The sequence below is a fragment of the Eublepharis macularius genome, chromosome 1 (genome assembly GCF_028583425.1).
Source record: "Eublepharis macularius isolate TG4126 chromosome 1, MPM_Emac_v1.0, whole genome shotgun sequence".
NCBI classification, from domain to species: Eukaryota; Metazoa; Chordata; class Lepidosauria; order Squamata; family Eublepharidae; genus Eublepharis; species Eublepharis macularius.
In genome coordinates, this window is record NC_072790.1 from 115,353,783 (window position 1) to 115,369,962 (window position 16,180).

The following is a 16,180-nucleotide window of genomic DNA, read 5'->3' on the forward strand; positions in this document are numbered from 1 at the left end:
CATTACAGCAGCATGCTGTGCCCAGTGGCCCAAAAGGACATGTGGTAAATTGTACATGCACTCCAGCTTTCCAAAATGGAGGCTAGTTCAAGAAAATGATTTTCTATTGTCGACAGCAGTGCTGAATGAGTTGGGGGAAATGTACTATTACAGAATGCATCACTTTGTGTAAAAGTCTTTCTCCCCTTACAGAAGCATCTTCCATACCTTTTCAGAAGCCTGACCATCATACCAGCAACAGATATAAGAAGAATTCTGGGGGGAGCCATGCTTCTATGATTGCCTTGTGGAGGTTGAGCTGAAGAGGTTGAAGCATGTGGAAGAGATCCGTCAGAAGACTCCAGGTAATTTCTAACAGACCATCCCAAAATAGTAACCACCAAGCAACTAGATACCACATGACTTGCATTAGTCACCTTAAATTGGAAGCAACTTGATGGCACATAAATACACACAGTAAAGACTGACCACTCTAGGAAAAGGCTGGATAAAGAGCCTTCTTTCCTTAAACCACATTTCCCAGTCCCTACACCCAACTGATGGAGATAGTTCTATGTGAACGATGGCTACTATCTCAATAACCACAGATGCCCATCAGGCATACTTGGATTAGCCAGTAAGAGCAATCTAGAATTAATTAAAAAAAACACCTTTGGCTTGATAAGAACACAGACTTTTAAGAAGTGATTACAACTCATCACAAAAATTACCTGCACTTTGTTTTCCTCTAGAAATGTATACCTGGGAGAGGGGGAGAAAGGAGACAAACCCACTCATTGGTTTTCGTATCTTCCCCTTACCTTCTTCATGTGTATAAGTAATTGTTCCACAGAGACAGAGTAAAGAATTAGACCTCCTTTCCCCATATTACAACTGACACTATTTGTTATTCTCAGGACAGTGAAAAATGATCACACAGAAAAAATAATCAGTGCTACTTCTTTCCATATACATCTGCAATCAAAAGAACATTTGGAGGGGTCGGTGGGCTCACCAGAGAGTAAATATATATAATCAACAAACCTCAAACAAGAGACCAGGTAAATCAGCAGCAAACTCAAGAGCAGGGATCATGATGGGTAGGATGGGCATTTCAGGACATAAAAGAAATGGAGGCATCAGTTAACTTTTTTTTTGCCACCCTGCAGTTGATGCTGCCCACCTCCAGGCTCATCTTGAGCAGCCTGTGCACTAAAGGCCAAGGGAAAGTGAGAGGGCTGAAAGGTCTCTGAACGTACATGGTGCACGACCGCAAGCCAGTGTGTCTTTTTTATTAGATTAGGTTTCAGCATTGCGGTCTGTAAGTTCATCTCCTTGAATGCTCAAAGCATGAGCTTCAAATAAAGTAATGAAAATAGAAAAAGCATTCCCCTTCAAAACTATGTTTATTTAGATTGTGCAATCCAAATCAGGCTGCAGATCTTTAGTCCTACCCAAATCACAAGTCTCAGAGCATATCACATAAATGCTGCTTCTCTATCAAATGCTGTACAAAATTCATAAGACATAAGTAATATTTATACAGTAAATATTAATTCAATAACATTGCTTTTTTTAAAAAGGCAAAACAGATTATCTGGCAAATAAATTTGTATTACTTTTCCAACATGTGCTGCTACAAAATGACACAAAACTCAGTTCTTAAAACTAGTAAGATTTGAGACAATTAAACTGAATGTAATTGTTTAGAAGACAGAACTTTCCAAAAGTTGTTTAGAATTTCATAGTTATACATCAAGGGAAAGAATTAAGCGCTTAAAAAAACCCCACACCCACAGGTTTTACTATTTATACAGTTTAGAGCTTACTGAAGTTAAATCAGAATTAAGTTTAGCATGTTTGTTAACCATCACCATGTACCAAGATGTGACAGAATTACCTAAAACAGTTAGACATGTGTATTACTTGGCAGCTCAAATCAAAGAGTCTTGTAAAGTCAAATGTGTTATTAGCCATTTTCTGTGTTAGTTTTGCTCACAGACTTCAAACAACTGATGAATGCATAAATTAAATATACAAATATTTGTTAACTTTAAATGTGTACCAAAGTCTTTAAGGTAAGCACATCAATCAAACCCCCTTTATCAGATTAGACTTTGCCAAGTTTGCTAATACCCATAACCTGGTTTATATCAAAATGTGAAAAAGTGTTCTTAAGCAAAACAAAAAACAACTGGATTAATTCAAAAGTTTCAGAAATATTGGATATAAACAATATAGCTGCCAGCAACCTTTTAGATTTGAACTGTGTACATGAAGAGCCATGGACAGACCAGTCTGCTTGTTTATGAAAGGAATTATTGGAGCAGAGGGACACAGAGAAATTCATGATTTGTTACAAAAAATCAAGTTGTCCCAATGAAACCGTATGTTAGAAATTGACTGGATAAACTGAATTTTGACCATTATTACTCTGCACTTAAGCTCCCCAGCGAGACCTTCAAAGGGCACAAATGAATGACCTTGTTTGTACCCCTAAGAGTTTGCAAGACTCCACATATCTGTGTATTCAAACTAGTCTACACTTGAGCAAAAGGTCATCATTGCACCATACTAGGTGGGTATCGCATAACCACTGTAATTTGGCCTGGAGGCAAAAGGAGAAGATGACAGAATGGCAGGCACAGACAAGAAGTAGCCTTCCCTCAGGTTAAGTTACAGTGCTGCATTCAATGCTGCAATAAATTCAGTGAATTGTACTATGCAAGCTGAAGGGAGCGGGGAGCACTCCTGGATTTAAAAATGCATTCTATAGAAAAGCAGAAGTGACAAAGATGGATCCATCATTTACTGAACATCTTAATAATGAGACATGACTGTGGAAATTCTTCTGCTTGATTTAGCACATCACGATTTTGATGCTGCCCATATGATTAAGACAAGGATGGCTATTCCTATAATGAGTACAAGAATGAGGATACACATCTTCTTACGGGACTTGTGCTGCGGAGGCAAGAAAAAGGGGAAGCTGTTAGCATGGAACACTTGGACACTAAACATACCTTCACTTAACAACCACAGCTTAGTTCTCACTGTCCGTTTTGAAAATTCAAATGCATGTGGTTTGAGGAAGAACAGAGGAGATTCATGCTATTGGTGACTTTCCAATAAATTGTGCCCTGGAAGAAGATGCAAAACGGGAATGTTTAACATGCACGCATAAGCCTGTCGGCACGCCCAGTTACCATCTGCTTTGGACTGGAAGTCACCCTCTTGACCCTCGCTCATATGCTTGTGAACTTTATGATTGATAAAGGATTTCTGTAAAATAAGACTCGGACTCGGACTCGGACAGAATCTCGTTTACATATTTATTTATTTATGAAATTGTATTTATTGATTATTTACTTATTCACTTGCACTTGGCACTTTACACAAATATAAGTTTGAATATTTATGCACTGTTGTATTGTATGTATATTCCCGGACTTGAGTTGTTCCATAGTTCTCACAATAAGCATATGGGGTGATAAATTTGTGACTGGAGATGAGGGCTCACATAGGATTCTAGCTTATCATCTACTATTATTTTCCCCTGACCTCTAGTTTCCACCTGGGGTGGGAGAAAAGAAAGCGGTTTTGAGGCAAGGATTAACTTTCAGTCATGAGCCCACACCCTGCAGTTTTAACTGCTACAGTCCAGAGACTGGTTGCTGTTGATAAGATCTAGGTTTACAACATCAGATACAAAATGGCTAATATACCATAAAGATGATGTTTCATTGCACTGACAGCTTGTCAACACGATATTTTCTACAAGAGGACTGACACACCCCTTTGGGTTTTACTTGGTTTTTACTGCTCCCTCTAACAAGGAAACGGGGAGGGGGTGATGAAGGAACAGAAAAATGGAGAAAAGGAAAAAACATGCACACTCCTCTTCCTCTCCTCCTCTGGATGTTGCTCCATTACTTGAGAGAGAGAAAATATGAAAAACCAGGCACATGCATTTCCCATCACTGTTTCCCTGCCATTTAGCTACTGCACAATTGTTCAAGAGGACATTTTATATAAAGGGAGTAGGGTTACATTTTTAATGTCCGTGGAAAATTTTAGGAAATCACCCTTGCCATTGCACTGCATACTGTATGTATTACACTGCTTCTATTACCTCTATGAATTTTCTCAACACAGCCTCAAAATGCAGATATAAATATCTGCCCCAAACCTGTAATTTATAGACAAGGGATTTTTATACAGACCTGGGGAATCCTGATTTGCAGAAAAATCCAAAATGTGAAAAAAAAACCCAACTTAAATTACATCGTGTAAAATCTCACAAGATCACAATCACTCATGTTGGTGGGGCTGTCTAGCAATCAACGCATTGGAACCTAGACCTAGGTAACCCTGGCATGAAAGACAACTGGGAGAAAAACTGCAGTGGCTGCGGGAGGAACATAAATAGTGAGTGAAGAGGGTGGCAAAGTAAAGGAAAAACTGGGAAGAGAAGAAAATGGGAAGAAAGAGAAGTAAGGGCTAGTATGGGAAGATATATCTCCAAGTTGTTGCTTTCTCATTTTGTAATCCACTTTGACTGTCAACAAGAAAGACAGACTACAAATTAGTAAAGAAATGAATCCTTTTTTTAAAGTCAGGAGAAAGTACAAACGGTTGTAGTTTGGGAAGAAGAGGCAGCAGATACACAACACAGACCAGGCCACAGTGTAGCTATGCATGCACTGACCACCAATACAAGGAGGATCTGACACATGTCTACACATCCTCAGCTGAAAAGTGGAATAATATGCAAATACAATTTTCTTCTGTTAAAAAGCCCTTTAAGTCATAGAGTGATTGTGCACATATTGGATAATGCACTTCCAATCCTCTTTATAGATAATTTGGAACGGATTTTTTTGTATGCGAAACAAAAAATCCACCTTAAACGATTGATAAAGTGCATTGAAAGTGCATTATCCAAGGTGTGCAGAATCAGCCATAGCTTAAATTGATTGGAAAGACTGAAAAGATAAACTTGTTTAATAATTTTACTTGAAGGTCAGGAATGGGAAAGTTATTTGAGATTATGGTATTTTAGGAAGTTAAAGCTATCCATAATTATTTAAAGTTTTCTGAATTTTGTGAAGCCAACAACCAGTTAGTTGCTAACACATGCTTCAGGCAACAGAAAATACGATTGTGCACATGGAAATCACCAGGTAACCAATACAGGAACCAAATAGATTACATAGTTGTAAGCAGAAGATGGAGAAGCTCTATTCTGTTTGCTAAAACAAGACCAGGTGCTGAGTGTAGTACATATCATGAGTTGCTAATATAAAAAATTAGAATAAAGTTGAAGACAAATACTAAAAAGAATCATAGTGCCAAAATACCATCTAGAGGATATTCCTGAAGAAATTAAAGTCCATGTAAGTAATAGATTTGCAATACTAAGCTTAATTGATCATGAACCAGAAGAACTATGGACTGAAACCAGAGATATTATCAAGGAAGGATGTGCAAAGACTATTCCTGTAGCCAAAAGAAAGGAGACGCCTAAATGGATGACTGAGGAAACTCTTAGAATTGGTAGACATACAGGAAGCAAAAAGCAAAAGATGACAGAAATAAAGTCAGCATTCTAAATGCAGCTTTTCAGCGATTTACATGCAGAGACAAAGAAATCTATTATAATAACCAGTGCAAAGAAATAGAACAAGAAAAAGAAGAACAAAAGATCTGTTCCACAAAATCCAGGAAATCAAAGGGAAATTCACGCCACAGTTTGGGATGCTGAAAGATCAACACAGAAATACAGTGTCTGATCAGGACAAAATAAAGGAAAGATGGAAACAATACACTGAAGAACTATACAGAAGAGATGGAAGGATGACATATTTTTGAAGAGTTCTTTGATGAAGAACCAGAATTCTTAGAATGTGAAGTAAAAGCTGCACTCAAAGCAATTGGGAGAAACAAAGCATCTGAAGTAGATGGAATACCAACAGAGCTATTTCAAGCCACAGAAATGGAGTCCATCAAAATCTTAACAAGAATCTGTCAACAAATATGGAAAACAAAACAGTGGCCCACAGACTGGAAACACTCAGTCTACATTCCAATTACAAAAAAAGGGGATGCCAAAGAGTGCAGCAACTATTGGACTATTGTGTTAATTTTTCATGCGAGCAAAGTGATGCTCAAAATTCTACAGCAAAGACTCTTACCATATATGGAACAAGATATGCCAGATGTTCAAGCTGGATTCAGGAAAGGAAGAGGCACTAGAGATCACATCACAAATTTATGATGGCTAATGGAACGCACCAGGGAATTTCAGAAGACAATCAGCCTGTGTTTTATAGATAACAGCAAAGCTTTTGATTGTGCGGATCATGAAAAGCTATGGATAGTGTTGAAAGAAATGGGGGTACCACAACATCTGATTGTTTTGATGTGCAACCTGTACACTGGACAAGAGGCTATGGTTAGGACAGAATATGGGGAAACAGAATGGTTTACAATTGACAAGGGTGTCAGACAAGGATGCATATTATCTCCCTACCTGTTCAACCTCTATGTAAAACATATCATACAAGAAAGCTGGATTAGATCTAGAAGCCACTGGAGTAAAAATTGGCAGAAGGAACATTAACAATTTGAGATATGTAGATGACACCATGTTACTGGCAGATAATAGTGAAGACTTGAAACAACTACTGGTGAAGGTTAAAGACGAAAGCACCAAAGCAGGATTACATCTGAACATCAAGAAGACAAAAGTAAAGACTACTAAGGAATTACACAATTTCAAAGTTGATAATGGGGAAACTGAAATTATCCAAGATTTTCTATTCCTTGGTTCAATCATCAACCAAAAGGGACACTGCAATGAAGAAATCAGAAGAAGACTGAGATTGGGAAAAGCAGCTGTGAGGGAGCTAGATAAGATCCTTAAAGATAAAGATGTCTCTCTGGGAACTAAGATCAAGATAACCCATACTATGGTGTTCCCCATTACTATGTATGGATGTGAAAGTAGGATGGTGAAGAAAGTTAACAGGAAGAAAATTGATTCATTTGAAATGTGACAGAGGAGAGTTTTGTGGATACATTGGATGGCCAAAAAGACAACAAAGTGGATACCAGATCAAATCAAGCCTGAATTCTCCCTAGAAGCTAAAATGACAAAACTGAGGCTATTATACTTTGGTCATATTATGAGAAGACAAGATTCTCTGGAAAAGTCATGAATGCTAGGAAAAGTAGAAGGCAGTAGGAAAAGAGGAAGACCTAAAGTGAGATGGCTTGACTCAATAAAAAAACCCAAAGTCCTCCAGTTTGCAATATTTCAGCAAGTCTGTTAATGATAGGACATTTTGGAGATCTTTCATTTATAGGGTTGCTATAGGTCGAAGGTGACTTGACAGCACTTAACACACACACAATTATTTAAATCCTAGTCTTCACTTTCCCCACTCCATCATGCAATAATCTCCCTGCTGGGAAATCAGGAATTAACAACAATAAAAATTAGCACTCAGTTAGTGTTATATGCAGGATATTAATTGGTACAAGATAAACATGAAAGGTCGATTGTGCTTAGAAACCATCAGATTTACTTTCAGGAAACCTATTTTAAACAGGTTTTATGAGCTATCCATGATATTCCTAAAATCAGTATGTAAAACACTGAGCCCAAACCAGGCAAGCAAGCTGGTACTTTACCCAGCATGCATCTCTTGATCTTAATCCAAGTTACCTTACAATAAAGCTCAATTAAATCATGTTGTACATATACTTCTAATGAATGATGTTTATGATACAAATAGTGGTCTTGTTTACTAAATCAAGTGAGTTTTGGGAATTTCATTTTTTAAATAGATGGGATTTAAATTTGAAAGTCTGACATTTAAAGTGAACTAGATATATTAATCTTTGGAGCTGCTACCTTAAGTCAAGCAAACAAGGGCTTTCTTTAAATAATGTGATTAACTATTGTCATTAATTAGGGTCCAGTGCTGATTTCATGAATTAGGCTTTGCTCAACTCCTACCTGGAATAATACAATACCTGAAAATTTCATCCGAATTGGATGGAACATAAAAGAACTTGTTTCCACTCACACCAATGGAAACAAAAATGAATGCAACAAACCCCAAACGTAGCTAAGAACAAACATGGAGCTTGATAAATGAAAATGAAATGGCAGACTACTACTAATGGGATGATTTGTTGACTTTTGACAGATTTCCTAAGTACTAGATTTGTACTGCATGTACTAAAAGTTAGAAGGACAGGATCCTGAAACTTAGCCCTCAAAATCTGAAACAGAATGAGCTTCAACTTTTAAATATATGCTACAATATGGTTTTGCTATTTGCAACAATATTTACCTGGTAGTCTGCTGCTCTGGACAACTGCTGATTTGCTTGCTGGACATGGACTTCAGTTGTTTCTACATTGGCTTCTATACTATCTTTGGGAGGGAGAAAAAGTTAAAATCTGCTTCTGAAGTCGTATGATAATCCTCAGTAACAGAAACAAACTGCACATTTTTAGATGTGTTTTATGACAATACCACAGGAAATATTTATACAGTAAGTCCAAGAAGATTAATTCAAAAGCACTAAAACCAATGCAAACCAAGACAGAAGTACAAAAAATATGGGGCTGTTCCTGCTGAAAATATGGCAGCCTTAGATATGGAGGAACTGGGGCAGCCGCCAAAGGCCCCACAATAGGGAAGGCCTTGACTGCCATGCAGCTGCTGTAGCTGCCACTGCCCTCTCTGCCACAGCCACAACTCAAGAGGCAGAGGCTGCCCCCCCCCACCTGCCATGTGCTAGGGGCCCTCTGACCACCCTGCAGATGCCCTGTGGTGAGGCAAGGGACAGAGTGGGTGGTATACAATGCCCCCTTTTTTTCCATGTCCCAGTCTTGCTTCATTGATGGCAGAGAGTGCAGCCAGCTGCCCTTGCCATATAACCAGCTGGTATGCCAAGGTTCAGCTGAATGGCAAGAAGGCAGTAAAGTGCATGAGTGCATCATGTGTTCCTCTTTCTTATTCATGGTTTGCACAGCAGCTGTCCTTACGTTACATTCCACCCACAACTGCCACAGTGAAGAATTCACAGATGACTGAGAGCCAAACTACAAGTGACGAATTACACTTGCCTGGCAAGTGAACAGACTCACGTGTATTCCTCCCTGTTCCCTTGCCATTCACTTGCACTCCATGTGAGTCTGTTCACTTGCCAGGCAAGTGTAATTCGTCACTTGTAGCTTGGCTCTGAGATATATGATGGTAGGACTAAAGGGGGATGAGGGGTCCCCATCTTTAATTTTTTGCCCAGTGCCCGAGAATAAGAAGACTATCTCTGAACTTCTCTCTGGAAGAGACAGAGTATGTGAGGAGGTACAGGCCCCCAGCCTATAACTGATGGGCAAGGCCATGAAAAGCACATCACAGAGGCATCAAAACATGATATAAGACAAATTAGACATCATGGTTGTTGGAGATCAACACAGGACAACTGTTTTCAGAAGCAGCCTAGTTTCCTTCACAGAGTGCAGTTCCACCTTTAACTGAACATGTTTTGAATCATGTTTATTATTCTGCAATTCTAAATGACAGAACACTTGCTGGAAAATTTAAGGCACAACTAGACATTACAGTGTCCATGGGTCTGACCTGTGAATGACCCCATTTTACAGCTGAACTTGAGTTCAACAGAGTTCAGCTGTAAAATGGGAGTGGAAGCTACAGGTTGGGCTCATGGATGCCGTAATGTCTAGTTGTACCCTAAATGAAAACCCCACCCCACAGACTGGCTTGGGCAATACAATTTACATTTTAGAAAAGTATGCACAAAAGGGGGAAGTATTTTATTAATGTTTCTTTGCTGGCCTGAAGTTCAACTGATAAAACCTAGAAGACATATACAAATGGCATTCAGATTCTCAATAATAATAAAAACAGTGTGCTTATATACTAGTCAGATTAGTGTCACACTCAGAGCGGTGAACAAAGTCAGTGTGGTTATTGGCCATTTCCCCACGTCTTAAAAATAGTGCCCCACTCATGGAACACTGGTGGCTCTTTCGTGTGATTTCTGACATCACCATTTCCAAAGCAGAAGCAAGCAGTTATGATTCTGTTTTGTGGTGCCAGAAACCGCGTGAAAGAGCTGCCAGTGTTCTGTGAGTGGGGAGCTATTTTAAGACATGGGGATAGGGCCATTATCCCCACAATACAGCTAGGGAGCTGGGGCTGAGAGGAGTGGCTTACCCAAGGCCACCAGCTGAGCTCATGGCAGAAGTAGGATTCTAACCAGCAGGGTGCTGATTTGCAGCCCAACCACTTAGCCACTATGCTACAGCAGCACTCAAATGTAATCTCATTAGACTGTTAGGTAACCAGACAGCTGCTGTAAAATCAGTGCATCTTCAGCTATTAGATACATATTTGATAAACAAGCATTGATCATTGCTTACCTATTATATCTCCTTGTTCATGAATCATCATCCCCAGATCTTTAAATATTTCATTGATGTCCATAATATCTGCCTGTAAATACAGAATATGTGTTTTATACAAAACCAAGCCGTTATTTCCATGATTGAATGCTATTTTTCTATCCAAGTCATTGAATGGAGGAAGGAGATAGGACCCACGGAAACAGGAAGATGGATGACCGCCTATAGAGCCACAGAACACAGAGACTGCCATCACGAAGTCTGGGTATGAGCACATCACAACTAACATGATGCATATCCTGGCAAGCACGGGAGAGCTGACTGGACCCATCAGCTCTTCCCTGGGAGAACAAGAGAGGAGGAAGCCGGGGCTGGTGAGATTTCCACTTCTGCCTTCCTCTTGCACATATATACACATAGAGAGAGAGAGAGAGAGAGAGAAACAAAGCATAGGACCTCTTCACGTTACATTTTTTGGCATACATTTATAATGAAGATTTTGACCAACATATTTTGGAAGACATTTATATCATGCAGATACATTTTAAAAGTGCCTGCAGATTCCTGTTCTGCACACACTTTGGATGTATCCCCGGGGTTTACTGATGTGTACCATGTGAAACTGAACCAACCATGTAAGGCTATGGATTCTTCACTACAGACGATCTAAATCTCTCTCCTCAGTTTTATATTTCCAGATTGGAACACGAACACGAACACGAACACGAACACGAACACACACACACACACACACACACCGAATGCCTGCTTGAGGGGGAAACATATAGGCTACCAGACATTTTTAAACAGCCTTGACACACTGAAGCAGCTCTCTCAATTCTCCTCTTTGTAAAATGGAAGCAGCGCCACCTGCTGTCCAAAATGAGCTGTAGGGAAGATAATTTTCTTCATTTATTTATACTCTACCCTTCTCCCCAGCAGGGACCTGAAACAGCTTATCTCATTCTCCTCAAAACAGCTCTGTGAAGTAGACTGAGAGTGTGTGACTGGCCCAAGGTCACCCAGCAAGTTTCCATGGCAGAGCGGGGATTCAGGCCTGGTTCTCCCAGATCCTAATCCAACACACTAACCAATACACCACACTGGCTCTCAAGGAGCACAAACAAAAAGAATTCTGCAGTACAAAGCTAAAATTTAGAAACATTTTGAAAAAGGAAGAAAAAAATCTACTATTTGACTTCATTGCTGAAACACTCACCTCAAGCTGCCTGATGGTAGTTTCTCTCTCTTCAATAAGACGGAGGTCATCTTCCGTGATTTCTTCATCTAGTACCTGACTTTGAGGTTGGCTGTAAGTGAGTATGTACACAGGACACTCAGCTCCCAAGCAGGTAAGTTAAGACACTTTACACGCGAGATGACAAACCATATCAACTGGAACCAGCAGGTGGTTCTGCTGCATTTCCCCAAACAGTACAATTAAAAGGGGTTGTGGTGGGGTTGGATCAGGAAATGGCAAGGAGAGAAGGGTTAATCCCCAGCAGTATGGGGACCACGCACACTCACACACACTATTGATTTGAGATCTAGCAACACAGATGCCAAAGTTTAACCATTTGTGTGTGTATATGCACATCTTACCTTTCCCAAGATACTAGCGTTCCTTCTCTGTAACTTTCCTCAGGAGCACCCCCCTAAAATGTTAAGAAGAAAATACCTTTACAACGTTCCTTCTCAGCCTAGTATTAAATCACTAACACATCTGTAATAAGTCACTTACCTCCCCACAGGGATAGTGTGCTTAAACACACAGAAACATACAAATGGATCTTATGGCAATTAGCATTTAAGACCCACCCTGAGTCATACAATCCCTGGCCACATGGCAGGACCTATTTTTCACTCCCTCCCTCGATTCAGCTATACTTCTGAACATCAGAAAAGAAAACTAGCTCACACACAATAACTATCCAGTTGGTATTTGACAAGAATCCCATTGGTCTTGTGAATACCAAAACACAAAAATGTGTGTTTCGATATTACACATGCCCCACACCCCATAAAATGTAAATGGCTGTTGTGTTGCTTGCTTCGGCAGCACATATACAAAAAAGGGCTGTTGTAAAAAAGCTCTCTCAAACCGACATGAATATCTCGCGCTAGCTTCTCCAATATTTTTCTATTATTGGTACCTTTCAGGTGGGTTTATACTTACTGATACCCTAGAGCTTGCCCGTACTCTCGCAACAAATTCCCTCTCTTTCTCAGCAGCTTGTCTTTGAACCCGCTGGAAATTTGTAAGTGCGGTGGTGAACTCATTCACAAGTCGGTCTTTTTGTAACTTTCTTTGACGCTAAGTGGCAAGAGGGGGAGAAAAAAAATCTACTGAAGCAAAAGAAATTGTAAATAATTCTTTAACTGGAGCTTTTGGGCAGGGATTCTCCCCACCCCGCTGTAACAGCAATTTCATAGATAGCATTCATTTCTACTAAAGACCACAGGACTAAGTTGAGCATCATAAGTGAAAACTGTGCATGAAACATCTTCTCAGAATTACACAGAGTCCTCAATGCTATTTCAAGTTTACAATTTGATGAACAAACAGATACTTAAATCATGGCAAATTCTAGTACTGCAGTCACTACATGCCAAATTACTGAAAGACACTCTTCTTTCTTAACACATCAAAGCAGTGGCCATGAACAGTGCATGGCTATGACCATGAAGAACCACATCAGAGCTGATGAACCCAAACGGGGTGGCTTTGTATCCTACACCTTTTGAAGGCACTCACACTGATGGATCACAATAATGCAGAGAGGCGGATCAGTGATTCCCCCAAGGCCATTATGTGAGCAAGGACTGGAACTCCACATTGCCAGACTCTAGCTACCACCTCACCATGACTTCCAGGAAGGTAAGAAAAACGAGGAAGCAATTCATAATGAAGTATGAATTGCTGCTCAGTGCTTGGGCTCCTATTTTTACCTGAAAATTGTAGAATGAAGTGACTGGCAGACATAAACAAGCTCCTGTTCCAATTTTCAGAAAACATAGAAGAGAACAAGCTTGCATCAATCTAGTTACCAGGACTCTATAGACTCGATAGATGGGAGGATACAGAACACAGCATTGGTCTGCTGCAGCTTTATCCCTGGGACCAAATTTCATGTCATTAGCACTGATTTCCAACCAATAAAGTAGTAGTGACATGACAAATATCCAGTGTAAATGTCAGGCCCTACCAATATATGTTTTTATATGGTGCAGAAGGAGCTCCAAAGAGGCCTTGAACAACTGGGCAGATCAGGAGCAAATATTCTTCCAACACGACTATTTTTCTCCTCTGAAAAAATGATCAAATGCACTATTGGTTTGTTTGAGCAAAACAATTTATTTTAAGGACATTTTAAAAGGTACTTTAATTCTGTTTGTGAGTCCAGTCATATGTATTCAGGTACATTATCGCCTCTCCCTTCCAAAAGAAAAGATTGCAGTCTGAGTTAAGGTGCTTAAACCCCACTAAAGTCAATGGGATTTAAGCAGCGTTACCATCATGTGCACTGGACTGCCGTCAACATGATTAAACGATCATAAGTCACACGGCTGCACTAAAATAAATCCTATAATTCTAGTTGCTCAAAAATGCTTTGTCTCTAATTACATGAAATATCACCAAATTCCATTTATTAATCATGATATGCATCAGAAATAACTCCTGGTGGTGAGGGACTGCAAAATTGACAGTGACTGATTTTTAAAAGCAATTTTATACCTGTTCATTTATTGAAGGCAGAGATCCAAACTCTTTAATGTATTTGTCAGTCTCTTTGGCAAGCTGATTTGTATATTGTTGCTTCTGTTGTCTAAAATGGAAAGTTTATAATTCAGCTACTGGATTACTTCATTACAACATATTTACATTATTGCTTCATAGCAGATTATGTTCCATAATATATTATGTTATTGAATAAGAATTGGCTATTACATTCCTTGGAAATGATCAATCATAATTAAAAATATTGATAGTGGAAAGAGGAAGGGAAAGTAAGAGGACCAAATTCTGTTATTTGAAAAAATGCCCTATTATACATAAATCAAGAGCTTTAGATAGGTTTACAGATGCTCTTTAGAAGAAAAGCAAGTCAAAGAAATCCATTTCATGTATTATGAGCACTAAATTAGTTTATGGACAATATTCTAATTTAGAATCATGATCATATGTGATGCATCTCCTGCTTCTACCAAAGAGAAATCTGGTCCATATATTAAGGCTAGTGCAAGTTTCATGCATTAAAATAAGGCCTTTATTTACCAGTTGACAGAGTGAAAACTAGCAATCAGGTCTAGGTCTGTATTCCCTTCTTTCATCAATCATTAAGCTTTATGTTATACCAGAAGCCATCCTCCTCCAGGAAATTTTTATTCAAAAATTTCTACTGCTCATAAGCAGAGCACAAAATGCATTATACCAAGAAACCCAGTACTGTGTTTAAATACCATCCCACAATGGTTATAGTTTTGTGCCTTAGTCAAGCTTCTGCCTAATTTAAAAGCATAACTGCACCGCCACTGCATGTATTAGACAGAGCAGACACACTGACATCACGCCTCTCCCCCGAATCAACCCATTTCCACTCAGTTTTCTTCCCCTCCCCCATAGTATTTTGGCCCGCGTTCCTCAAAAGATACATTTGCATTAACTTATCAAACTCAACGTTACACGTCTCTCAAAATTCTATTTCCAGAAATTTGGAAAGAAATATGAACATTCTCTGAACTTTGAGATGGCTCAGTACAGTCAATAGCTTTTGGCACGTCTGCATTTTCTACATCAACCACCACCTGGGTGTTTAATAGTGCCAAGAATAGTCACAGGTTAACTAGTCAACAAGCAGATAAGTATTGCTTTTCCCCTTCATCTTCTATTCTCAAACATTTGAAAGATGCAAAGCATTTTGGTAAGACATCATCAACACTTATTGAGGATGTATTTACAATGTAGTTAAATGAAAGGTCTCCTCATGAAGTACTTACAGCTGCTGTCGCAATTCATGTGTGTCTTGTGGTGTTCCAAGTTGATTCAGTACTCTTTGTATTTCTGCAGCTGTTTGCAAAAAAGAGGAAGAGAAATTTTTAATGATACATTTCCACACCATTTCAAGCATTTCTAATTGATGGTTTAGAAATGTATTCCAAGTTGACAAGGCTGTGGTAGGTCAAACTCTATAGGACTTTCAAAAGAAAAGACAGGCACATGCACCACCACCTCCAACATGACAGTGGGACAGCTACCACCATCTAAAGCCAAATCTTTCAGGCCGCATTTTGTTCCAAATTTTAAACAGTTTAAAGTGGCATCAGTGTTACAAAAATGAGTGCTGTATAAGTGGGCATCCATGCTAACAGAAGGAAAGAATCATACAAGATTTTCAAAGTTTCAATAAGAATATGGAAAACAATTTAAGTGTCATTGCTCTTCCAAAGTAGAATACATCATTTCAGTAGACTAGATATACAAAGGGCAATTCCAAATATCCTTTTTTTAAAAAAAATATTTAGTTTAATTAACTGAATAACAATTAAATGAATAACTATTAACAATATAACATTGTAACAACATAGAACAAACTAACAAGCTAAATATTGGAACTTTAACATGTTATAAATATTGATAAAGAGTTATGTAACCTTTAATACTAGCAAAACTTAACATTAGTTTAGGGTAACCAAAGAAGCGATAGATGCCAAACATCCTTTTTAAGCTATCAACTGCTCACACCCCACAGGGGCA

The 16,180-nt window shown here is 38.9% G+C and overlaps 1 protein-coding gene across 1 annotated transcript in view; it reads right to left on the reverse strand.

Moving 5' to 3' along the window:
* Nucleotides 1–1,372: 1,372 nt before the first annotated feature.
* The window catches only part of STX7 (syntaxin 7), a 44,709-nt gene continuing 29,901 nt past the window's right edge, over nt 1,373–16,180 (reverse strand). The window contains exons 3-10 of the mRNA XM_054990210.1: nt 15,424–15,493; nt 14,162–14,252; nt 12,602–12,739; nt 12,028–12,080; nt 11,645–11,735; nt 10,444–10,516; nt 8,343–8,425; nt 1,373–2,943 (exon numbers count right to left, since the gene is read on the reverse strand). Coding sequence (XP_054846185.1) covers nt 2,848–2,943; nt 8,343–8,425; nt 10,444–10,516; nt 11,645–11,735; nt 12,028–12,080; nt 12,602–12,739; nt 14,162–14,252; nt 15,424–15,493 — 695 coding nt within the window. The 3' untranslated portion in view covers nt 1,373–2,847. The remainder of the gene's footprint in view (nt 2,944–8,342; nt 8,426–10,443; nt 10,517–11,644; nt 11,736–12,027; nt 12,081–12,601; nt 12,740–14,161; nt 14,253–15,423; nt 15,494–16,180) is intronic.